The sequence below is a fragment of the Oncorhynchus gorbuscha genome, linkage group LG01, assembly GCF_021184085.1.
Source record: "Oncorhynchus gorbuscha isolate QuinsamMale2020 ecotype Even-year linkage group LG01, OgorEven_v1.0, whole genome shotgun sequence".
In the NCBI taxonomy this organism is placed as follows: domain Eukaryota; kingdom Metazoa; phylum Chordata; class Actinopteri; order Salmoniformes; family Salmonidae; genus Oncorhynchus; species Oncorhynchus gorbuscha.
The window spans coordinates 48,433,349-48,460,764 of NC_060173.1; the positions used below are offsets into that span (position 1 = coordinate 48,433,349).

At 41.7% G+C, this 27,416-nt stretch overlaps 1 protein-coding gene across 1 annotated transcript in view; it reads right to left on the bottom strand.

The window, feature by feature from the left end:
- LOC124039020 (calcium-dependent secretion activator 2-like) overlaps positions 1 to 27,416 on the bottom strand; it is a 247,437-nt gene that overhangs the window by 148,805 nt on the left and 71,216 nt on the right. The window contains exons 3-6 of the mRNA XM_046354908.1: positions 24,450 to 24,782; positions 1,541 to 1,621; positions 977 to 1,210; positions 426 to 547 (exon numbers count right to left, since the gene is read on the bottom strand). Of these exons, the coding sequence (XP_046210864.1) occupies positions 426 to 547; positions 977 to 1,210; positions 1,541 to 1,621; positions 24,450 to 24,782 (770 nt within the window). The remainder of the gene's footprint in view (positions 1 to 425; positions 548 to 976; positions 1,211 to 1,540; positions 1,622 to 24,449; positions 24,783 to 27,416) is intronic.

The window sequence follows — 27,416 nt, forward strand, 5'->3', positions numbered from 1 at the left end:
TCTATATGTTTCTTCCTAGGACCCTGCCTTTCTAGGGAGTTTTTCCTAGCCACCATGCTTCTACATCTGCATTGCTTGTGGTTTGGGGTTTTAGGCTGTGTTCCTGTATAGCACTATGTGACATCAGCTGATGTAAAAAGGGCTTTAGAAATACATTTTTTTTGATTGATTGATTGATTCTGTGAAGTTTCATGACTCTAGGACTAAGTTATTCAAAATGCCTGGTGAACTTCCATTAATATATGGCAATAAATAAAAACAACGTATTACTCGGTTCCTGAAAAGGTAACTTGGAAGGTTTTTTCAAGACCGCCTGAACAGTAATTATTAAACAGACACTTATCTGGAGTGAACGACAGTGAACACAGTCAATAAATGATGTGGCTGCTGCAGCGATTGAACATGCAACCTTGTTGTTGACTTACTGTGGTCTGGAGGCTTCTGCCTGGCCTGTCTGCAGTTTTTCTCCTCCCTCCACCTCCATGGTGCAGTACACAATCCTGTTAGGAGCCACCGACTTCAGGCCCCGCACCTCCACTATCACTATCTGCAAACAGCAACAGAGAGGACATGGTCAGCTCCACACTTATGCAGATAGAAAGGGAAGCATTAGACGTGGAGTCACTGGGTCGTGTAAGTCCAGTCGAGGCACTATCACAGAATGCCAACCTGGAGCCACAGAGGGGACATTCACAGGCATGTAGGAACACACACACACACACACACACACACACACACACACGCACATTTCTTTTGTCTGGCCCCTTAGTAGACACAATAAGTCTCAAACTGACCCCAGAATAGATAAAACTACTAACAGACTAATGTAAATAAATGTAAAATACTCATTGATCTTTCTTTCAAAAGTCAACCAGAACAATTAACACATCAATTATCTTGACTGAGAGCAAGCAATCTGAGTGTACAACAAAAACATTTACTGGGTAAGATTACACGATGAAATCCCCACACACACCTCCAGTGCAAAGGAGAGGACCACGTCGGACTTGGAAAGGAATTCTGTCTCGTCGCCCATGTCCAGGAAGGAGTTGTTCATGGAGGAGCGTTTTAGCTTCTGTTTGAAGTTGGGGCCTCCCTTGGACACAGGTAGGCTCTCCAGGTTAGCCATGAGCAGATTGACAGATGAGCGCATCTCCTCGATGTACATGGCCTCCATGTCTTTAGACACAAACTTGGGGTAATTCCTCTCCTGAGAGGGAGTCAGTGTTAGAGGAAGAGTTGTGCATCCATCGTTGTGAAAGTTGATAACTACAGTGACCACAAGATATTATTTAAAGTATTCTGAAACAGTTGTCAAATATCACCGGCTCAGTGAGATACAAGGTGTCCATCCAACTTTAACAAAGCTAATTTAACTAATCAATGTGTAATTGACTAGTTGATTCAGGTGTGAAAGTACCTGGCTGAAAAATAAAAAAAACTTCTGGACACCCGTTAGCCCTCCATGACCAGAGCTGATTACCACTGTAAGTGGCGTACACAGCATTGTTAGTTTGAGGGCTATAGGTGTAGGACTTACCCTGGCCATCTTCTCTGCAATCTGTAGTCTTCCATCCAGCTCCCGGCGGATCTGGGCTGCCTGTTCGTCCACATTGTCCAGCTACAAACCACAGACCAGGAAGGCGAGTGTTAATCAACCAATCGACAGATTGCTGAGTACCAATCGACAATAAATGAAAAGACATGGGGTGTTGACCAAATAAAACCGCCCACAAAGTCATCATTATCCACACTTTTCCTTTGACAACCAAAAACAAAACCCCTCCACACAGGAAAACAATATGGAATGACTCAAAATCTTTAAGTCTTAATGTGGTGGCTGTCGCTGCATGCGGGTGCATACCCCCAATTAGGTTGTTATGGTGTCTGGTCATCTAGAGATTTGTATTGGTAGGGTAGCTCCTCCATAGTGGCTGACCCCCCCTTTGCCTGATCAACCCTGATTGGCTGCGTTTATACAGACAGCCCAATTCTGATCTTTCGCACAATTATTGGCAAAAAGATCTCAAAAATGAAAAGCATAATTTTTGGGACAAATCACTCGCTCAGCGCTAAACCTTGTTTAGATATATTATTGAATCATGTGGCTATTGAGCAAGTTGAGTATACTAAACTGCTGGGTGTAACTCTATATAGTACGGAAGAAGTTAATTTTGTTCATTGTCGATCAACAATGATAAACCACCTGGGTCTGACAACTTGAATGGAAAATTACTAAGGATAATAGCAGATGATATTGCCACTCCCATTTGCCATATCTTCAATTTAAGCTTACTAGAAAGTGTGTGCCCTCAGGCCTGGAGGGGAGCAAAACGTATTCCCCTACCTAGTAAAGAATAGTAAAGCCCCCTTAACTGGCTCAAATAGCCAACCAATTAGCTTGCTACCAACCCTTAGTAAACTTTTGGAAAAAATTGTGTTTGACCAGATAAAATGTAATTTCACAGTAAACTAATTGACAACAGAATTTCAGAATGCTTATAGGGATAGAACATTCAACAAGCACAACACTGACACAAATTACTGATGATTGGCTGACAGAAAATGATAAAAAGATCGTGGGGTCTGTTTTGTTAGACTTTAATGTGAATTTTGATATTATCGATCACTGTCTGTTGCTGGAAAAACATATTTGTTATAGCTTTACACCCCTGCTGTATTGTGGATAAAGAGTTACCTGTCTAACAGAACACAGAGGGTGTTCTTTAATGGAAGCCTATCAAACAAAATCCAGGTAGAATCAGGAATTCCCCAGGGCAGCTGTCTAGGCCCCTTACTTTTTTCAAAATGTATTAACGACATGCCATCGGTTTTGAGTAAAGCCACTGTGTCTATGTATGCGGACGACTCAACACTATACACGTCAGCTACCACAGCAACTGAAATGACAGAAACACTTAAAGAGATGCAGTTTGTTTCAGAATTTGTGGCAAGGGATAAGTGAGTCCTAAATATTTCAAAAACTTAAAGCATTGTATTTGGGACAAATCATTCACTAAACCCTAAACCTCAACTAAATCTTGGAATGAATAATGTGGAAATTGAGCAAGTTGAAGAGACTAAATTGCTTGGAGTAACCCTGGTCAAAACATATTGATACAACAGCACTAGGATGAGAGAAGTTTGTCTATAATAAATCGCTGCTCTGCATTCTTAACAGCACTATCAACAATGCTGTCATGCCCTGGCCATAGAGAGGCTTTTATTCTCTATTTTGGTTAGGCCAGGGTGTGACTAGGGTGGGCATGCTAGTTTCTTTATTTCTATGTTTGTGTTTGGCCGGGTGTGGTTCTCAAGCAGAGGCAGCTGTCTATCGTTGTCTCTGATTGAGAATCATACTTTTTCCCACCTGGGTTTGTGGGTAGCTGTTTTCTGTATAGTTTTAGTTACCTTACAGAACTGTTAGTTTCACGCTTTGTTATTTTTGTTCTAGTGTTCAGATTCAAATAAATATCATGAACATGTACCATGCTGCGCTTTGGTCCACTCCATCAGACGAGCGTGAAAAATGCAGGTCCTACATGCCCTAGTTTTGTCACACCTGGACTACTGTTCAGTCATGTGGTCAGGTGCCACAAAGAGGGAAAATTGCAATTGGCTCAGAACAGGGTAGCACGGCTGGCCCTTGGAAGTACACATAGAGCTAACATTAATAATATGCATGTCAATCTCTCCTGGCTCAAAGTGGAGGAGAGATTGACTTCATCACTTGTATTTGTGAGAGGTATTGACATGTTGAATGCACCGAGCTGTCTGTTTGACATACTGGCACACAGCTGGTACACCCATGCATACCCCACAAGACATGTCACCAGAGATCTCTTCACAGTCCCCAAGTCCAAAACAGACTACGGGAGGCACACAGTACTACATACAGCCATGACTACATGGAACTCCGTTCCACATCAAGTAACTCATGTCAACAGTAAAACTTAATTTAAAAGACAGAAATTCATCTTATGGAACAGCAGGGACATTGAAGCAACACAAACATAGACACTTGAACACAACCATACAATAACGAATGCACTATGCACACATGGATTTAGTGCTAAAGTTATGTGGTAGTAGAGTAGAGGCCTGAGGGCACACACTTAATTAATATGTTGTGAAATCTGTTGTGAATGTATTGTAATGTTTTTAAAATGTATTGGCAGCGATACTTCTATGCTCGCTTCGAGGCAAAATAACACTGAAACATACATGAGAGCACCAGCTGTACAAGAAGACTATGTGATCAAGCTCTCCGCAGCCGATGTGAGTAAGACCTTTAGACAGGTCAACATTCACAAGGCCACAGGGCCAGACAGATTACCAGGACGTGTACTGCGAGCATGTGCTGACCAACTGGGAAGTGTATTCACGGACATTTTCAACCTCTCCCTGTCCGAGTCTGTAATAACAACATGTTTTAAGCAGACCACCATAGTGCCTGTGCCCAAGAACACTAAGGTAACCTGCCTAAATGACAATCGACACGTAGCACTCACGTATGTAGCCATGAAGTGTGTTGAAATGCTGGTCATGGCTCACATCAACACCGTCATCCCGGAAACCCTAGCCCTACTCCAATTTGCATACCTCCCCAACAAATCCACAGATGATGCAGTCTCTATTGCACTCCACACTGCCCTTTCCCACCTGGACAAAAGGAACCCCTATGTGAGAATGCTATTCATAGAGTACAGCTCAGCATTCAACACCATAGTGCCCTCAAAGCTCATCAATAAGCCAAGGAACCTGGGACTAAACACCTCCCTCTGCAACTGGATCCTGGACTTCCTGACGGGCCGCTCCCAGGTAGTAAGAGTAGGTAACAACACATCCGCATCCGCCAACGCAGGGGCCCCTCAGGGGTGCGTGCTCAGCCCCCACCTGTACTCCATGTTCACTCATGACTGCACGGCCAGGCATGACTCCAACACCATCATTAAATTTGCCGAAGACACAACAGTGGTAGGCCTGATCACCAACAACAACGAGGCAACCTATAGGGAGGTCAGAGACCTGGCCGTGTGGTGCCAGAACAACAACCTCTAACTCAACGTGATAAAGACAAAGGAGATGATTGTGGACTACAGGAAACAGAGGACCGAACATGCCCCCATTCTCATCGATGGGGTTGCAGTGGAGCTGAGAGGGGTTGAGAGCTTCAAGTTCCTTGGTGTCTACATCACCAACAAACTAACATGGTCCAAGCACACCATGACTTTTGTTGTGAAGAAGGCACGACAAAACCCATTCCCCCTCAGGAGACTGAAAAGATTTGGCATGGGTCTTCAGATGCTCAAAAGGTTCTACAGCTGCACCATCGAAAGCATCCTGACTGATTACATCATTGTCTGGTATGGCTACTGCTCGGCCTCCGACCGCAAGGCACTACAGAGGGTAGTGCGAATGGCCCAGTACAGCCAAGCTTCCTGCCATCCAGGACCTCTATACCAGGCAGAGTCAGAGGAAGGCCCTAAAAATTGTCCTAGACTCCAGCCACCCTAGTTATAGACTGTTCTCTCTGCTACCACACGGCAAGCGGTACCGGAGCACCAAGTCTAGGTCCAAGAGGATTCTAAACAGCTTCTACCCACAAGCCATAAGACTCCTGAACATCTAGTCAAAAGGCTACCCAGACTATTCGTATTGCCGCCCGTCTCATGGTAATTGACCGTTAATTAACAAACACATTTAGCATCTCCTGGCTTTCTACAAGTCACTGATGCAGACCTTTGGGGAACATCCTAAGGTCTGCAGCCTACAACTTCACAATAAATCCATTATTTATTTTAGACAGGTCTAAAGAAACATGATATGAAGAAAATGTAGTCTATTTCAGAAGAACAGAATAGCATACTCTGAGTTGTCCTTATGTTAGGTGCTGATCTGGCTATGCCTTATGTCTGTGGGCTACACTAGTTAATTTAGCAGACAGGATTTGCTTAGAATTCCATACCATTATTATTTTATAGTATGAAGAATACAATTGAACAAAGCTGAATAAAATAGAAAGGATATGATCTCCAAACGATTTGAGGGAGAGCGCACGTGGCTTTTGTGTTGAGCGGTTAACAAAGAAACAGGTACTCCTACATGCTTAATTTAGTGTTATTCATGTAACTTTAGTTGTTCAACAAATGCTGGGCTTGTTATGCGGAGTGGAACAGGGAACCCAAGAGCAGACTCAGACGAGGAGACTGGGATGAAGTAACCAAGGTATTTATTGAAACACGAGGAATATGGAGTGCAGGTCAGGGGAAACTCGGGCGGGTTGCTGGAAACCAGGTGCGGAGACTGAGGCTGGTGAGAGAGTGTTTAAGACAGGGTAAGCAGGTCCGGAGGGGAATCCAAGGGAATAGTAGAGTGGGTAATCGAGGACAGATGACGAGACGTGGAACTGGAGACAGGCACCAGAGTCAGAGCAGGCAGAATGAGCAAAGACTATGATCAGGCAGCGCAGAAGTGTCAGGCCTGAGTATTTGTTGAGGTCTTGATTATGGAACAGATTGCAGCTGGGTGGAGATCTGCTTTGACTCCAGCACACCTGTCTCCGACACAATCACACACAGAGGTAGAGAATACTGGGGGAGTGGCGGCAGATGTGTTTTGATTTTTAATACATTGTAAGGCTGCATGATGCGACTCTAATGATGATTTGAAAAACGTCACTTGAGAAGCATGAGCTCTGCTATGTTTATATGCACAGGCTGTACACACTGCATTAGTCTCTCATTCACAATTTGACAAGCACTTGATAATGCCTCGAATTTCCCAGCTGCACCGCTTTGTGGGGCCGTAATACCACCTAAAAAAAGACATGCCTTTTGCGGTCATTGTGCCCATGGGCTAAATATAACAATTATAATTCCCTTCTCCCGGAGTACTGTGTGCTCCGAAGCACCTTTCACTCACATGGCTCTCCATCACGTGATCGGGTCTTTCTCACAGGCTACAAGTGATGACCGACACATCGGGGACACAACTGCGCACGTCCTTATTGAGACTCTTTGGCTATCATTAATGTGATGACGATAGTTAATTTGTTTGATAAAACAATGTTTAATTATTATGATGATTAAATTACTCATGTAACAATTAACTCATCAGTAATTTTGAGGCACCATGGAAAAAGTTTATTGAACCTGTTACCGTTTTCCTAATTAACTGTAAGATATAAATATATCTTACATTTCAGTCGTCAATCAGTTATGAATTAATTGTTTACCTTCTATCAGTTTCATTCTGAATGTCACAAAATCCTTGGATATTTGCACGAACCCTATCATAAATGATGAATCAGTGATGTACAAATTGGCTTAATTATTTATTTACTAACAAACTAACTAAATAATCACACAGAATTACATAAACACAAACAGAATAGCTTACACATTGAGTACCACGTAATGCAATGAAAAGTCCCGAGTGGACTAAACCGATATGACAGCTTGTTACACAAAATGAAAAGGGAGGGGCATGTAAGAAAGAGCGGGAGAAAAGAAAAAAGGACTTCACTATCGTACACACAGGTCATGGAAATGCTAATACTTTACAAATGAATGGCCGCTCATTCGAAATGAACTGCAATGTACATATTTACGATTTTATGCCTTTGTCTCTGTTGAAATCTCCGGTCTGTCTGCTGGAGAGTCAGTCAACAGAAGGTCTCTGGTTGTGTTCCCCAGAAGTCACAATGTCTTTTGTGGTTGTAGCTTATCCTCTGTTATATTGGAAACATTCCCAATGGTCGTTTGATAGGGAAATGTTCTTTAGAATGGATCTTTCAGAGTACCATTCAGTCGTTCGATAGGGAAATGTTATTTTCCCATCTTCAGTCGAGTTTCCTGGACTATTTTACATATACAGCTGCAGACTGAGTGTAGTCTTTAGTTTTGTAGATTTCTTAACCATTCGTGATGTTTGGACTGCGTCCTCACATCCTCTGTTCTGTATTTAAATTGCCAACCATTTAAACATGTAGCTACAGCTCCATGCTCTCTGGCCTAATGCACATTTTGTCAGAAGTGGGATTTATGCACTCTGGGAAAGGGGGCATTCCATGATGCCGACGTAATGTCTGTGCTCACGTGGGCGTGGCCACTGACTTGGTTAATAGTTCATTTAGAAGGCTAACATCACATTACATCTTCTAACAAATAGTTTCATATTTAATGATACAAGTTCCCCCACATTTGGATGTGAATCCGATCACTGGGAAATACACACAGAGACACATTTATGCTGTTCTACTGTCCTTCATGAGATCCCAAAACACAACTGATCTGACATAATTGTTCTTCGAGTACCCACAGACCACTCCAACCACTTGGATTAACAGAAATATTGTTTCATTCCCCACTTTTGAATGATGGAGTTTTGGCAGGAAGAATGTCTTTGTAACAAAGAGGTTTCTTTCCCCTCAATACTATATGGCAGTGAAGAGAGTTTCTGCAAGGAATTTACGATCGTCATAAAATGGCCAACTTCACCCCTCTTCCCCTCTGCAGAAGAGAGAGGGAGGGCGCTGTAGAGCGGACACAGTGTAACCTGATCTTTCAGATCTGAACAGGAGAGTACCCTTAGCCTAAATATAATAATTATAATTCCCCTTCTCCCAGAGTGCTGCGTGCAGAGCACCTTTCACTCACATGGCTCTCCATCACGTGATCTGATCTTTCTCATAGGCTACAAGTGAAGACAGACACATCGAGGACGCAACTGCACGTGTCCTTATCCAATTCTGAGGTGCATATTGAAGATATTGGAAAGAAGAGCTGTCCACATTTACTTTTTGTCAGCCAACAAGATGAGTAGGCATAACAGCAAAAGCAGTGGCCTATGTCAATCTACTATCCCCTGTAGTACAAAAGTTGACCTATTCTATGCGAGAAATAAATATTGTAAACATAGTTTGGGACAGTTGTGGGATGCGATAGATCCCACATTAATACAACCACTAGCATCAAAAAAAAACTTTTTTACACATTGAGGCTGACAGATCAGAATGTTTTGCTTAAAATGTTTGCTAAAATATCAGGCTATTTCTTCACATTATAAAGCACAGCAAAGCGCACACGGCAGTAAGTTATAAACGCAAATGTTCCATTAGCGGGAAAACATTATCAAAGTGACAGCAAATGTGATAAGTCGCTTTGGATAAAAGCGTCTGCTAAATGGCATATATTATTATTATATATTATTATGCATGTGATGCTTTTATTATAAAAGGTGCATTTTTAAATGGAGAAAATTATCTTTCCCAAACTTTAAACTCAAGTGCTGCTTGAGTATGCCAGTTAGGATATAGACCCCTTGTAAAGGAGATTGTGTTTCATTTTTACAACTATAGTTGTTATATAAACCTTAGCAAAACCTATAGGCCTATGGGCTAGCCTACATGAGGTGTACGACTAAGATTAGAAAAAGTTGCAAAAAAAGGCATTGCTTCTTACCTTACCCTAGGCATCATTCACAATTGACAATATATGATTCACAAGTGATAGGCTAATATTGTCACCCATCAGACTATTCTTGATTTAATCGTGTCTTTACAGATACTAAATAATGTATGTGTGAAATTTGTTTTGATTTAGCATGGACCATTATCCTGCACCTGTCTCGAAACAGGGGCAGGGGGAAAGAAAACATGTAAATCTATGCTTTTCCCGTGGTTCATTTTCATGCCAGCCAGATAGGCTATGTTCCTGTTGTAAAGATAACCAATGTGCTTAATATTAGGAAAGTTGAGAAATAAATAAGTAGGTCTAGATTAGAGAAAGCTAATGGTATCCTCTTTTTAATAGAAGCCATCACTCTGTTTTCTCACGCAAATGCATAGCCTATAGAAATGTTGCGCAACAGGAGCTCATGGGCTCTCTGTAAGGACAGAAGCTGGGAGAGGACAAGCAATTACAGGGAGTGAACATTTAAGAAACAACAAACATAAAACAGAACATGGACAGCGTCTGGACAGGAGAAACAAAATAACAATATGCTGATGCGGGGATCAAACTGAGGAAAAGACAGATATAGGAGAGGCAATCAGCAAAGTAATAGAGTCCAGGTGAGTCCAAAGATGCGCTAGTGCGCGAAACGATGGTGACAGGTGTGCGTAATGATATGCAGCCTGGCGACCTCGAGTGCTAAGGATGGGGAGCGGGAGCAGGCATGACACTCTCATGAAGTGTTTGATTAGATTTTCGATTACAATTGCCTTGATATCAGAGTGATTAGAGGGACAATAGAGTGCTGAGTACCAGGCAGTTATTAATGACCATCAGCAGCGTCAGAGCTTGGAGAATCCTAATTACCGTGATTAAACAGTCACGTGGAATTTGACTGCCTTCATGACTCGTGACTGCCGGTGTGACGGTAATATGGTCACAGTAACAGCCCTAGCCATGACTACGTGGAACTCTCTGCCAACAGCCAGGTAACTCAAGCTAGCAATAAAACCAGTTTAAAAAAATCAGATCAAATAACACCTTACTGCACAAAGGGGACTGTGAAGAGACACAGCCCTTTTTATAAATCTTGTATTGTAATTTGCACTGTACAATGTATTAGACCAAGATATTGTGTGTATGCACTGATATGTAGGCTATGTATTTCAGTCATTGATAATGTTCTGTACTATGTATTGTCATGTTTCATGTGGACCCCAGGAAAAGTAGCTGACATTTTTGCAGCGATAGAATGAGGATCGTAATAAATACCAACAAGCCTATTTCTTAAAAAATATATATATATTTCTCATCTTTAAATTCAAAAGGTAAAATCTTACCTCAGATTGACACGCCAAAATCTGAGGACAGATTAGGAATATACTAGTATATTAGCTAGTATTAGCCATTGGCTGAGAATGGATTATAAATAATTACATGACCTGTATCCATGCCTGATATGTAATTAGACATATAAAGCAGAAAATCAACAGCTCTCATTGATAATGTATGGCTAATTGGTAAATAAGGCAGTTGTATTTTCATTCACTCCTTGACATGTTATCGTCACAATAAGGTGTCACGAAAACTGAACACATCGTACTGTTTGCAACCAATGAAATGCAAATTTGCCCATTCATCTGAATGGGATTCTCTAATTAGTAGCTTCATATGTAAAACTCAGCCATACATAATGACATTAATTTACAAGTACTAATCTTGACACAAAACACCCAAAATATCCTAAAATTTCAACAGCCCCCCCATAAAGAAGGCATACAAACGAAAATGATATATGGTCTCTGTCTGTCATTAACCTCCAGCATGAAAAACGTATATATTGCTCATTCAATTACATGTTGCTTCTGGCATCGGTCATTTCCAACAAAACAAGAAACATTAGACAGAAAGGCTTACAGGGGTGGGGATGGCTGTGAATAATGGTTCACTAAATAATACAGGCAGAAGGACAGGCATTGGCGCACACACAGTTTAAATCCAACATGGTAGGTAACTGAGGCCCCTGGGGTTGAAATAAATAATTATGGAAAAAACACAGGTGTAATGTGATTACAGGTGTTCCAGTGCCAACACGTTCCCACTGTTTCTCTCTTTCTTTACAAATCCACCTAGGGCTGACTTAAGTGGTGTTGTATCCATTTTATAACTAGGTTCAATTTGGAGGCTTTATCTACCTCTTCACTGTCATCACCTCATTGTGTTATCTTATCAGCTTGGAGAGTTCCACTTTTCTCTTTGGTTTTTGCGTTTCCGTTAGCAGTCCTATCTGACAGAACCTAATTTACAGCCTTAAAATACCTATACCTTACTGTGATCTGCTTCAAAGGCACTGGAATTATGCACTGCACGCTAGGGATGTGACAAATGTAAAACATTTCTTAACATCAAAACATTTTTTATTTTTTTTTACATTAAAAAAAAAAAAAAAAAAAAAATTAAGTTTAAAAAAACACAATTCATGAACTCACAATTCAGATATGGTCCTGCGTATGACCACTAAGGGAAAGTGCAGTTCAATCTACTGCAGTCCTGGCTGCCTACCAGACAGCTCTCTCCTTACTGCTGTCCCCCACCCACTCAGCAATAAATTATATTAATGCGGTTTTATGTTCTCTGTGATGTGCTTCTCCTCCAAGATCTCAGTTGTCATACATGGGACTTCATGTTCCACTTCTCGTCAATGTGATGGCTCGTTGCAGTGATTTATTAAAGCATGTTAATAGAAGTCCAAAAATCTGTTGTTAATGCCACATATGATGGTGTTTGACAGCTCACGATTCCAATTGCAGAACAATCATTGTACAATTTCTCCATAAGGACCGTCACAGCTCTTCTACATGGCATCTTGTAGTCTTGTTCTAAATAAGCCATTGTAGTATTGAAGACATCCTCTACCATTAAAAATGGCTGAATATCAACTGCAATCATGTCTGTCATCAGCATTTGATTTTGTCACTCCCTCTGTTATCGCACTGCTGCCAGCAACGGGCTTGGTCACACGGTACCTCGCTTTTAGCATTGCACCTGCACTGTCACTGTAGCTCAATTACACCTCGCAAAGTTAGCATTTCATCACCTTCTCATTTAGCTTCTCAAAGTATATACAGGACTTCACTAATGTCCCTTCCATGTCTCACTGCTGTTTTTTCAACGATGATGCATGTAGAACTTCATATCCGTGGAAAATAATTTGAATCTGAAATCCTGCAGCTGTGTACTTGGACTCATTCATGTAAATGTCAGAAGTTTGATTTCGAAAATGGATCTTATTGTAATTCTGGCTTCTCAAACTAACGCAAACATTTGGATAATTACTGAAACTTGTTTAATACAGTCTATTACAGATTCTGATGTGTCACCTCTGACAGAGGGGTATTCATAAATAACAACTTAAAAGTTGCTGTGAGTATTGCCACCTCTTTCCCCAAGCAATTGGTATGTATTGTTCTAAATGTGGAAGTTTTACCACCCTCCCAATTGCTCTTAGCAAATTGTCTGACTTGTGGTCTAACAATGCTAAATTTGAATTATTATTATTGGGTGATCTTAACCTGGATGGGTGATGCCAGTATCAGATACACTGAAAGATATTTGTACTGAGCTAAATAGTACTCAACTGATAACTAAACCAACCGGGCCCAACTTAAAACATCCTGAAAAAACCCTCAAAAGTATACAGTTAATGGAATCTTTGCTAATGAGCTCAGTGACCATTGTCCCATTGCCTGCATTAGAGATACTAAGCTACCTAAAGCATGTCCATAAACTATTACAAACAGAAATGAGCAACATTTCCTGTATGACCTGGGGTTGTATGATTGGGAGGGTATGTCCCCTATCTCTGATTTGGATCAGGTCGTCACGTCCTGAACTTAGTTCCTTTTTTATGTCTGTATTTTGGTTTGGTCAGGGCGTGAGTTGGGGTGGGCATTCTGTGTTTTTTCTATGTTTTCTATTTCTATGTGTTTGGCCTGGTATGGTTCCCAATCAGAGGCAGCTGTCAATCGTTGTCTCTGATTGAGAACCATACTTAGGTAGCCTTTTCCCACCTGTGTTTTGTGGGTAATTATTTTTCCCGTGTGTGTTTGTGTGCACCTCGGTTGCGTCACGGAAATCTAGCTAAATTCTGGAAAGTGGTCAAATCTTTGGTTAAAAAAAAATCTACCCCTCAACGGTTATGTCAGCCACATAACAGACAAAACACATGTGGTGCTTTTAATAACCATTTCTGACCAACCGGCTCGATTCCATGTAGCAACATTTGAAACATTTTTTTCCCCCTTTACATTGGATACACAGTACCAGTCAAAAATTGACACACTTACTCATTCCAGAGTTTTTCTTTATTTTTCCTTTGTTCTACATTGTGTTATTTCCTACAACGTACTTCATACATATAGATTCATGCAGCACCCAAACAAGTATTCAAACAAATCAAAATATATTTTGAGATTCTTCAAAGTAGTCACCTGTTGCCTTGACACTTTGCACACTCTTCACATCCTCTCAACCAGCTTCATGAGGAATGCATGAGGAGTTCCACATATGCTGAGCACTTGTTGGTTGCTTTTTTCCTTCATTCTGCGGTCCAACTCATCCCAAACCATCTCAATTGGGTTGAGGTCGGGTGAACGTGGAGGCCAGGTCATCTGATGCAGCACACCATCACTCTCCTTGGTCAAATACCCCTTACAATGTCTGGAGGTGAGTTTTGGGTCATTGTCCTGTGGAAAAACAAATGATAGTCCCACTAAACGCAAACCAGATGGAATGGCGTAGCTCTGCTGCATGCTGGTTAAGTCTGCCTTGAGTTCTAAATAAATCACTAACATTGTTACCAGAAAAGCACCCCCACACTGGTCCACCTTCTCCTCCATGCTTCACGGTGGAAACCACACATGCGGAGATCATCGGTTCACCTACTATGCGTCTCACAAAGACACAGCGGTTAGAACCAAAAATCTCAAATTTGGACTCAGACGAAAGGACAGATTTCCACCAGTCTAGTGTCTATTGCTCGTGTTTCTTGGCCCAAGCAAGTCTCTTCTTCTTATTGGTGTCCTTTAGTAGTGATTTCTTTGCAATAATTCAACCAAGAAGGCCTGATTCACGCAGTCTCCTTTGAACAGTTGATGTTGAGATGTGTCTGTTACTTGAACTCCTATCAGGCATTTATTTGGGCTGCAATCTCAGGTGCAGTTAACACTAATGAACGTATCCTCTGCAGCAGAGGTAACTCTGGGTCTTCATTTCCTGTGGCGGTCCTCATGAGAGACAGTTTCATCAGCCAAATATGTATTGAGGGACAGTGAAAAAGACAGTGGAGAGAAAGAAAGAAATGGAGGGCGAGAGACGGAGGGAGAAACAAAGTGTTGAGATTGCTCAGGTGGGCAGGTGGAGGACTGCAGTTGCTCTGAGTGGGTGGGAACCCCCGGTGAAGTGACAGACATTTAACATACATTACATTTAAGTCATTTAGCAGACGCTCTTATCCAGAGCGACTTACAAATTGGTGCATTCACCTTATGACATCCAGTGGAACAGTCACTTTACAATAGTGCATCACAGACAGCAGGCGGACGTGTGTGTGTGTGTGTGTGTGTGTGTGTGTGTGTGTGTGTGTGTGTGTGTGTGTGTGTGTGTGTGTGTGTGTGTGTGTGTGTGTGTGTGTGTGTGTGTGTGTGTGTGTGTGTGTGTGTGTGTGTGTGTGTGTGTGTGTGTGAGAGGGAGAGAGAGCGAGTGAGCGGGAGGGAGTGTGTGAGCGAGAGAGGGAGTGGGTGAGAGAGTGTGTGAAAGCTTGACAATCCCCCCCCCCCCCATCTCTAATGATCACATCCTTGTGTCTGGCCGTATTCACCACTGTCGTCTCTCGTTAGTGGTCGGAGGCGGGCGAGTAGGTGAGCTGTCTGGCAAGGCTAATAAATTATCACAGGCTGCATGCAAAGTGCTGGCTCGCCGAGACAGCCGCCGCTAGTCAGTTCTCTTTCTCACAGCTTTGTGTTATTTTCATCCCTCATTCTCTCTTGCTTTCACTCTCTGCATATTTCTTTGTTTTTAGATAGCCCCCTTTTGTTTCTTCATCCTCTTATTCACTCACTATTTTCCCTGATTCCATTCTGCTTATAATTTTCTCTCGCTCTCTCCCCTCTTTCTCTCCATGTGCCTCTCAGGCACCATGAAGCTGCCCAGACATACATACAGCCTGTCAACAACGTAATCAAACCCAGAGTAATATCCAAAGCCTTCCTCCATCAAGGCCCTTGGCCAAACCCCCTCTTCCTCCAGTCCACCTTTTGAGTTCAGAAAATACCTTCAGAGACAGGATTGGCATCCCTGGCCGAATATAATTTAAAGACGGGACCTCAGGACCGTTCCCAGGATTGTTAATTTCCGTGGAGTCTCTGCCGAGTCCTTGACAGAATGGATCATAAGTTTAGATGTGTCGACGTCAGACCTGTATGATGGCTTTGATTAATAGCTTCATATGCCTTGTTGTCACATAAATGGTGCAAATTAGAAAGGCTGTGTAAGGAGACAAGTAATGGGAGCACTGCAAGAAGAATAAATAAAGCTGAGGTACTGTAGGTGTGTGTACAGATGTAGAATCTTAATTTGATCACATTTTTTTGCTGAGAATTTTCCTGCACCATAGGAATGCAGATGAGCTTCATGATTTACATACATTCACTGAAAATCTGCAATAAGACCAGGTTATATTAACAGGATTTCACCTTTTTCCATATAGGCTATTTTGGCTAGTTAATAGCCTAACCACAGATCAAGTAACATTATGGACTAAACGATCAAATCCTGCTACTGCAGGATTATTTTGCTGCGAGAATACTGGTCAAATTAAGATCTAACAGCTGTATTTCTAAATGTTTTATTTAACTCTGATATATTCAGGGGAACACATTGAGACCAAGGTCTAATTAACAATGGTGCCCCGAGGACAACAATAAAACACATTCAAAATTATAGAAAAAATATTTAAAAACTACAAATGACAGAATCAACACTACAGCTTCAAACACCATAATACAATTATTTACATTCAATCTAAACAGTTCTCGTTAAATCATTTACCTAGATTGGTACGTACGAGTGGAACCTTGAAAGTTAACCATTCCTGTGAATGGGTTTGGTGTCTCATATTTCTTCATTTTAACAGTGAAGTTAGGTAGGTCAGAAGCTTGTAAAGTAGAGCTTTGTAAACAAAAAAGGGAGTAATGAAGTGATCTACAGGACTTTAATTAGAACCAGCGACCCTTTTGATAGATGGAGTGATGTGTATTAAAACTGTCACCTGTGATAAAGCAACGGGCGCTATGGTAGGTGGCATCCAAAGATGTTAGAGTAGTGGCTGCTGCATTCCGATAAATGGTGTCAAGAACTGGCAGAAAAGTTGACTACACAATCTACTTCCTGCTGTTTATGGAGAGGCATGTTCTATTCATTTACTTTGAATCTCAGCTTCTTAACTTCGCTAATCCGTATGTTTTTTAAACGTCAAATTATTGTCAACCCAAAAGCCCAGATGCTAGTTGTAGACTAATTTTAGCTAGCTAGCTAACAATAACTTCTTGACGCACCCATCCCGTTAGCGGGATCATTCATCAACACCCACTGAATTGCAGCGCGCCAGAATCAAATTAAATTACTAAAAATATTACATTTTCATGAAATCACAAGTGCAATATAGCAAAACACAGTTAGTTTAGCTTGTTGTTAATCCACCTGGCGTGTCAGATTTCAATACAGCTTTTCAGCGAAAGCATAACAAGTGTTTATGTAAGAACATCTCTCTCAGTAGACAAAATATTAAACACTAGCAGCCAAGTAGATTGGTCACGAAAGTCAGAAAAGCAATAAATTAAATCACATTCCTTTGATGATCTTCAGATTTTTGCACTCACGAGACTCCCACTTATACAATAAATGTTCCTTTTGTTCCATAAAGATTATTTTTATATCCAAAATACCTCCATTTGTTTGGCGCGTTATGTTCAGAAATCCACAGGCTCGAGTGGTCACGACATCGCAGACGGAAATTCCAAATAGTATCCGTAATGTCCACAGAAACATGTCAAACGTTTTTTATAATCAATCCTCAGGTTGTTTTTAAAATATATAATAGATAATATATCAACCGGGACTGTAGCTTTTAGGAGAGGGAGAGACAATGGCTGCCCCTCTCTGTTGCGCAAGCAAAACTCTGAACACCCAGCTATCCACTGACGCGATGTGATCTTTCTCGCTAATTTTTCAAAATAAAAGCCTGAAACTATGTCTAAAGACTGTTGACTGTTGACACATTGAGGAAGCCATAGGAAAATGAATCTGGTTGATATCCCTTTAAATGGAGGCAATGCATCCAATGGAACAGAGAGCTTTCAGGAAGAACAGCACTTCCTTGTTGGATTTTACTCAGGTTTCCGCCTGCAATATCAGTTTTGTTATACTCACAGACAATATTTTGACGGTTTTGGAAACCTTAGAGTGTTTTCTATCCTAATCTGACATGTATATGCATATTCTAGTTTCTGGGCCTGAGAAATAGGCAGTTTCAAATGGGTACGTTTTTTAGCCAAAAACGAAAATTCTGCCCCCTACACTCAAGAAGTTAAACCTAGTTGGCTAGCTTTAGCTACCTGGAGATTAATGCACGGTGGCTAGCTATGAAAATCAGTATAGGTTGGGATTATTGCCGTGTTCAAAACAACCGGGAACTCTGGAAATCTATGACTTCCGATTTCAGTGCGTTCAAGACAACTGGGAACTCTGAAAAAAACGAGCGCCGACTGGGAAAAATTGTTTTGTACGGTCATCCAAGTTGGGACACTATCTAGAGTCCCAACTTTCTCACCTGAAGATCACTGACATCATGATTTGATCTCATACAGTATTTTTCCCAGTTGCCTTCAAAGCACCATTAGGTTCATTGTTTAGCTAGCTAGCAAGCTACATGTCTAAACAAAAGATTCCACTTCACTAAATGATTACAGAGTGTATTTTTGCTACTACTTTCTTGAAATCTTTGGTTGTTTACTACACTACCTTACTCACTCTGTTTAGAACATGGCCTCACATGTGAATCCTTAAAGAGATGGGTGGGGTTTATGAGGGTGTGAAAGATGCTGAACTGGTGTAGACAAAGAAGAGCTCTCCAGTATACTGTATACCGAAAAATTCAAGAGCCATTTTCTCAAATGTGAGGTAACAAATGTATCAACTTTCAAAGCAGAATAACTTTCCCATTGTTCCACAACTGCAGTGTTTGATATACAATTGTCTAGCTCTGAGTCTCTATGGACAGGACCAGGCAAAAGTTTGGACACACCTACTCATTCCAGGGTGTTTCTTTATTTTTACTATTTTCTACATTGTAGAATAGTGTAGATATCAAAACTATGAAATAACACATATGCAATCATGTAGTAACCAAAAAGGTGTTAAACAAATCAAAATATAATTTAGATTTGAGTATGTACATATCCCAACCAGAAGCCATGGATTACAGGCAACATCCGCACTGAGCTAAAGGCTAGAGCTGCCGCTTTAACCTTTTCATACGTGAGTTCCAAATATCTCTATATCACTGTTACGAAACAGCACATTTCATCCGTGCTGCCCTCAAACCAAGGCATGCAGCCTGTTTTTATTTATAGGCTGTTTTCAACTTGTCAATTTCAAATGATTTTCTAGCAAGTACTTATTTTCCAAGAACAGTTTGAATTGAGGTGTGTTCCGCCTCCTTATTCATTCACATAAAAGTAGTCCTTTTAACTTTTGTGGACAATACATTGTTTTGACATTTCTGACCCGGATAAAATTCCCCAAGTACTTCTCAATTGTTGTGCAGTTCAAGTCTGCGGACATTTGCGCATCTCCCATCAGAACAGGATCTGCACACACATGTTCACATTTTCCATCTGTTGCCCGCATCACAGTCATTGTAGGTTTCATTACTAATAATAACTTTGGAAATGTGTGCCTTTCTATCAAAGTAAGTGCCTTATTGTGTTATAATAGTTTTTGTATGTCATGTTATGCCATTTCTACTGTAGCTCACTGTATGTATGGAGCATAATATAGTTGTGTATATTCCTTATAACCGCGGACACGCGAGGTAACGTTACTCATTTCATAACCTTTATGGTGTTATATTCAATCGTGCTTACGTAGCTAGCGACAATCTTCAATTAGCTCTGTAAAACAATGCTCATTGCGTCAGATAAGTATTAGCTTGTGTTGCATTTAGAAGCTGTGGCGCAACGGTCTAAGGCACAGCATCGCAGTGCTAGAGGTGTTACTACACCCTGGTTCAAATCCAGGCTGCGTTTCTATCAAAGTAAGTGCCTTATTATGTTATAATAGTTTCTGTATGTGAACTGTACGTCCAATTACAAAAAATACCTTGTTCAGTAATCATCTCATCCATTAGTTGGCGGTGAAAAAATATCTTCTTATAACACTTGGTCGTTTTCTGAGTGCATTCCACAAAACTGTTCATCATGTCCGCCTTATCCAGTGCCCCCATTTTGAGGTTATAGTCAAGCGGTCCACCTTCCCTGTGGCCGACATGGTCGCTGTATGGACAGTGGAGAGGACATGGACGTCTTGTTTGTCATGGCACTTTACTGCCAGCTGTTGACCGTTCTCCTTAAACTCCACCTCCCCTCTCTGCATCCGAATGTCGGCATCCCCTTCCTGTTCGACCTGACTGTGCTGTTGAAGAGCAGACTGCTGTACCAATTGTCCACATACAAAGTGTGTCCCTCGCTGAGATGAGGAGCCAGCATGGTCATCACCATGGACCCGGACACCCCAAGCCCCTCAAAATGTTGGATGTCAGTGGTGGACCCTGTGTAAACTATAATGTTCTGGACAAATCCAGTCTTCATGTCGCACACGACAAAGACCTTGACCCCAAACCTGTGCCTTTTGGAGGGAATATATTGACGGAACGCCAGACTTCCTTTCCATAACATCAGGGACTCATCAATGCATAGGTCCTTGTATGGCACAAAGACACGACCAAATGCTGATGTCAGGCTGGTAAGAACATTTCTTATTTTGTACAGGTCATTTAGGATGGCAGTAGAATTGTTGACGAAAAGCAGGCATCGCAAAAGAACTAGAAAGCGGTCTTAGGAAAAGAGGTGGCAAAGGAAGGAGTTGCAAACATAGGGTATTTGCTCCAGTATTCTCTTAGGGAGTTTTTCTTTACTATCCCCATAAGAAGGACAGTCACCAGAAAGGTATACATTTCACTAATTATGGTTGTCACCCATTTAGCAAGTTTCCCCCTCACTCCTGGCTCTCTCTTCTCCTGTAGCTTCAAGGCAAAGCGATTGGTCTCCTCTACCATGTCTCCCACCAACTCCTCTGTCAGAAACAGCTTGAAGCACTCTGCCTCAGATGGAAATGGACAGGGGCGTTGCACTCCAGACTGGGACTCATCAAAGCAAACAGCAGGGCCAGGAGGGGTGAAATGGCTGGTGGCCTTCCAGCTACCACAGAACTCCTGTACTTCATCCACTGTCGGTCTGCCTCCATCACCACCAGCATTTTCAAAGTGACCTGGGAGTCCTCAGATTTAGGGTTCTCAATGGCTACAAGGTTGGGGGGCAGCTCCTCACAGTCACTGTCAGAATCTGATTCTTGACTTTCATACTCAGACTCATTGTCAGAATTTTTTTCAATCTCCAGAATTTCTGCATTTGTGAGTTGCCTCCTTTTGAAAAGACATTGCTAATGCTACAGCTTATCTCACTAGCGACATACATAATCAACAACACTGAATGGCTCAGAGTGGGAATGAGAGGTTACGTGATTGACTGCCGGCACGCACCACTTGTATCAATAAATCACTGTCAGAAAATGTTTTGTGTGGTAATTATTGATATATTTACTGTTTTATTCACGTTGTCAAGTAAGATTGACAAATCATGCATTCCGGTTCTTGCATAGATTGTAATGGGCACATATTATGTGTGTAAAATACTTTTTTGAAGGTTGTATTGATTATGATGAGCTAAGCTAATTCCAGCTATGTGTGGAGCCATGTTTGTTGACATACAATTCATTCTGGGTGTCATGTAATCTGTCGGACCAAAGATGTTATCTTTTTATGGCTGGGGGCAGTATTGAGTAGCTTGGATGAATAAGGTGCCAAAAGTAAACAGCCAGCTCCTCAGTCTCAGTTTCAGTTTCTTTATTATTAGTATTGGATTGAAAATACTCTAAAGTTTCTAAAACTGTTTGAATGATGTCTGTGAGTATAACAGAACTCATATGGCAGTCAAAATCCTGAGTTGAAATAAAAACAGGAAGTCAGAAATCTGAGCTTTGTATGTATTCATACAAAGCTCATGTATTCACAATCTGTATGTATTCAAAATCTGACACAGCGGTTGCATTAAGGAGAGGTATATCTAGAATTCCATGTGTATAACTTGTATTATCATCTACATTTATGATGAGTATTTCTGTGAAATGATGTGGCTATGCAAAATCACTGGATGTTTTTGGAACTAGTGAATGTAACGCACCAATGTAAACTCAGATTTTCTGATATAAATATGAACTTTATCAAACAAAACATGCATTTATTGTGTAACATGAAGTCCTATGAGTGTCATCTAATGATGACTATCAAATGTTAGTGATTCATTTTATCTCTATTTGTGCTTTTTCTTATTCTTTGGCTGGTAAAATTGGCTGTGTATTTTAGTGAGTTGTTGGTGACCTAACACAATCGTTTGTGGTGCTTTCCCCGTAAATCCTATTTGAAATCGGACACTGTGGTGGGATTAACAACAAGACTACCTTGAAAACGATATAAAATACATGTATGTTTGAGGAATTTTAATTATGAGATTTCTGTTCTTTTGAATATGGCGCCCTGTACTTTCACTGGATGTTGTTATATCGCTCCCGGTAACGGGATCTCAGCCTTAAGAATTTATAACAAAATGAGGTGAGTAAGGGTTCACTCATTTTTTGAGAACTTCCGGAAGTGAATGGTGGGATGTGAATGATGGTAGACGACACACCCCCTTCAACATGCATACTATCAACAGACCAAACTCATCTCGTCTTCTCTTATTATCTATGGTTTCTGTGAGAGAAAAAAAGCATGGTGGAGTGCAGAAACTACCCAACGTCGGATTACTTTCGATTTCTAGATAGTGTTTTACTCAATTATTTTGATCAATGGTGAGCTCACCCATGATGTGATTAATTATAATAGTAATTGCTATTAGCTAATTCATATTGTAGTTTGTCAGCCGAGAGGGATAAAAATGACCAATTATGTTATGTCAATCTTTCCTCAGTTAGCGCTAAGACAAATGTAGCCTTCATTTTTTCGATTTGGATGATTTTCTTATGCTGTGGATACTTCTGTTAACGTACTGCTCACATTCTGGACATAACTTTGTAAGGACTGTGTTTATGGCCAACTCAAATGCTGATTGTTGCGTCATTCGAAACTGGCCGTTCTAAATAAGCATTCTAAATCACATCGGTTTGATCGTACGCTACAGGGACGGACCACTGTAGAATGATCACACCCCTGTGTTGGTAAGTGTGAAAAGGTTAAAGGAGCAGGACACTAAATCAGACACGCTGACCCTCAACACAGGGGTCACTCAGGGGAGGGTGCTTATTCCCCTCCTGTACTCTCTGTTCACACACTACTGCGTGGCCGCACACATGACTCAAACACCATCATCAAGTTTGCCAATGACACAATGGTGGTGCCAGGACAACAACCTCTCCCTCAACGTGGGAGGACAAAGGAGCTTATCATGGACAACAGGAAACAAAGGGCCGAACACGCCCCCCCATCATATTGACGGGGCTGTAGTGGAGCTGGCCGAGAGCTTCAAGTTCCTAGGTGTCCACATCACTAAGGAACTATCATGGTCCAAACACAACAACGCCTCTTCCCTCTCAGGAGGCTGAAAAGATTTGGTATGGTAACTGCTCAGCATCCATCCGCAATGCGCTACAGAGGGTAGTGCGTATGGCCAAGTACATCACTGGGGCTGAACTCCCTGCCATCCAGGACCTCTATACCAGGCGGTGTCAGAAGGAGGACCTAAAAATAGTCAAAGACTCCAGCCACCCAAGTCATAGACTGTTCTCTCTATTACGGCACAGCAAATGGTACCGGAGTGCTACTTCTTCCCCTAAACAATAAGATTGCTAAATACACTAAACAAAAAATATAAACACAACGTGTGTCGGTCCCATGTTTCATGAGCTTAAATAAAAGATCCCAGAAATGTTCCATGAGCACAAAAAGCTTTTTTCTCTCAAATTTTGCGCACACATCTGTTTTCATCCCAAGGTCTAGTGTCTGCAGGTCTCATTATTTGAAATCATTCAAAGTATTACACATGGGAACACTGTCAGCCTTAAAAGCCATTAGGACTGACATTTAAATGCCTAAATCTAATTTACAGGAGGAACTGTATAACACATTTTAATGCACATTTCACTGCAGAGTGACTGCAGTAGTAACATGTATTATTTAGCAGGTTCTTCACAGCACATTATGGATGATAATAAAAATAATAATAATATATAGTAACAGTCAAAACTTTGGACAGCAATGGCATGTATTTAAATATACCCTTTAGATGAATAAGCCCAACCTGTTTACAGTTTACAAATGACTGTAACCACTGATCACGCCAACTAGTTACAGCCATCTCTTACTACTAATTGGTGGCCATGGAATACCCCCTGGTAAAAGGTAAAGAGGTAGGAAAGGACATTTGACTCCAACATCCTCAATAGCATATTACTTGGGCATTGGGCGCATTGCATCGTAATTATACAATGTATCCTTGCATGAATCATTGTGTGGTTACCTAGGCAACACCTCCAACAATCTAGAAATAGATAATACAAATTTAGGGGGGAGGGTGTGTGTGTTCGTGCATGTGGTCCATCGCTCACCTGACAGGCGTTGTACAGCAGCTGGTGCTCAAACTTCTTGATGCCCAGAATCTGCTGGAACATCTCGTACAGTTGCTCCTTGCTGAGGATCATCTCGGACACGGCACTGAGGTGCATCCTCTGGGGCTGGCGCCGCAGGTCCTCATCCCCCCTGTAGATGGTGTCATACTTGGCGATCCAGGAGCTCAGCACCGTCTCTTTGCTCAGGCCGTCGATTTTGGGCAAGCTGCGCACCCGCCGCTCAATGTTCTTTTTGAAGACGTCACGGAAGTCGCAGGCCGAGCAGCCGCCGCTCTGCACCATCCTGGACAACCGCTCGCTCTTCAGGAAGCCCTGTGCAAGTGGAAACCAGGGATCATAAGGACCCGGAAGAAAATACAACTAATGTAGTGCTGCTAAGTTAATGTAGCTAATTAATGCAGTTGGTTACCATCATTGCACTTTGTTATAGCTCCTGATAAACTTACCAATGACTCATGACCCCAGAGTCTAATCTCGCCGTTGCATCTCTGGGAAACAGTTATTTTTTGCATCTCATCATATGTACAGTAGATACAACCATGAAAATAATAAAGTTGATATAACATACTGAAAAACACAATATGGAACCCACGTAAATGAAGAAATTAAACAATAAAACGATTTAGGTTGATTCAGCTCATGGTAATCTCCTTACATGGGCTCCAGTTGTATTAAACCTGCAGGAGTTATGCCCAGCTCAGGGCAGGCAGCCGCTATTAACCTCTTTAATTACACAGAATGGATGTTTCTTCCTCAGGGCTTAACTGCAGACTCACTTAGATTATTTCTGCTGGTAGTCATGACGTCTGGGAGAGGAGGATGATGGTACATGTAGTCCAGGTTTTTAGCCTCACTCAAGGATCTCATCTGGATGTAGCATTTCCTATTAGGAGGCTAATCTTTTATTTGGTCCCTCAGTATAACAGGTTAGCTAGCTTGCCTAATACTCCTCAGGGAGAGAGAAGATAATTGGTTCGGTTTACACCTGGGTACAGGGTCAAGATCTGTAAGGGGGTTGTACTGGCCTCTCTGCCTCAAAGAATCCCCAGACTCTTCACACGGTGTATGAGTGATATGCACATCCCAAACTTTCATAGGCTAGCAAGGACCACTATGAAAGAACGCCTGCACATGGCATGGATGTTCACGTGACGTGAAGGCTTTCGGATGGACAGATAAAAGAAGGCAAGATCTGAGAATGTTGAAAGCGACATGATATTATTGGACCATCTAAAGGACAGGGGGCATTGGATTCCAGCAAAAGAGGCATTAGCTACTGTCAAGAAGAATGCTTACTGGAGCTGAAATGCTCAAAGGGAGTAGGGATCTAAATATTTATGGTAGACAGTAGTTTAGAGAGGCTGGAGAAAGACATCGACTGACTAACTGGCTGACTAGGAGACAGACAAACAGTGGAGCCCGGTATTGACAACGCGCGTCACTGATTCTGTTTGATCCCGTTTTGGAGGGACGATGCAAAGGCATCTTGGGGTACAGAGAGCTACTAGTGCATGAACAGCAGATGGAGAAGAATCGTGGCTCCTCGTGGGGAGTAATGGTGCGGAACAAAAGCATTTTGCGTCAGAGAGTCTCTGGGAGGGAGGAAACCACAAACCAACAAAACAAATGTGTTTGTGTCGAGAGCAAAGCCATTTCCTGAGCCAGACTGAGATTTCAGCACATCAGGGGGTAACACGGCTGCTGACGGGCTGCCAACTCTCTAGGCCAAGTTTCTCTGAACTGCAGTTAGAAAGAGAGATCCAGGCTTTATGAAGATAAATGGAAATTGGCCAGAGTTAACTAGATAAAGATGTGGTGACAGATGTAGCTGCCACTGGCATGTACTGCTAACGGGGCAAGAACAGCCAAGACATGTTCCTTTGAACTGCAGTAAGGAGAAAGAAATAACAGCCCACCACATAAATAGTAATGGCAAATTGCAAAGCAGGAAAAACTAGAGTTTGCTAGACAAAGATGGAGGAGGTAGGCTAACAGCCTCCTGCTCTGCTATCAAAAACTGATTGGCCTGAGTTCAATCTTATTTTGTTAGCCAGGTGCGATGCAGCGCTAGGCAACACTGGTGCAGTGAGGTGAATTTAGCAAATTGTTCAGTGAGTCAAAGAAAGCATGTGGGGGGAACTAATGTCAACTTATGTCATGCCTCAATTGCAGGGGTGTCAAACTCAATTTCTGGAAGGCTGAGTATCTTAAGCCCTGTTCATATTGCCAGTTTGAAGTGACTCATCCCCTGTTCCTGAAGTCTAAATACCCAAAAACCTAATGGAGTCGGATATTTCAAGCCACAGTGGAAACTACCTTCGTAGGTGGTTTGAAGTCAAACACAAATCTGATTCCTGGCCAGACGGCTTGTGTCTGATCGGTCAAATCGGATTTACTTGCACTCAAGTAGTTTTTAAGACTGTTATTTGGCATATTTTGTTGCTTGCTAGCTATTTTGTTGCTTGCTAGCTACTCTCATCTCTAAAAGAGTTCGGTCCAGAGTTGGAGGAATTCGAGGAGAGGGAGTTGGGATGTTGTTTACACACTGAAATTGACTGAAATGCGATCACATGAACTGGTTATACTGTACTGTCCTTGGCCAACTCAAACCGGAAACCAAATGACTTCGCTTCTATGTAGTGAATCATTTTCTAAAGCTACTTTCCTGCTACAGCGATAAGAAGATCAAATTGAGCACACTGCAAATACTACAACATGACCACTTTGGAATTGACTTCCGTCAAGATAGAACTGCTAAAGGGGGAGGAGTTGCAGTCTACTGCAGAGATAGCCTGCAAAGTAATGTCATACTTTCCAGGTCCATACCCAAACAGTTTGAACTACTAATTTTGAAAATTACTCTCTCCAGAAACAAGTCTCTCACTGTTGCCGCCTGCTACCGACCCCCCTCAGCTCCCAGCTGTGCCCTGGACACCATTTGTGAAT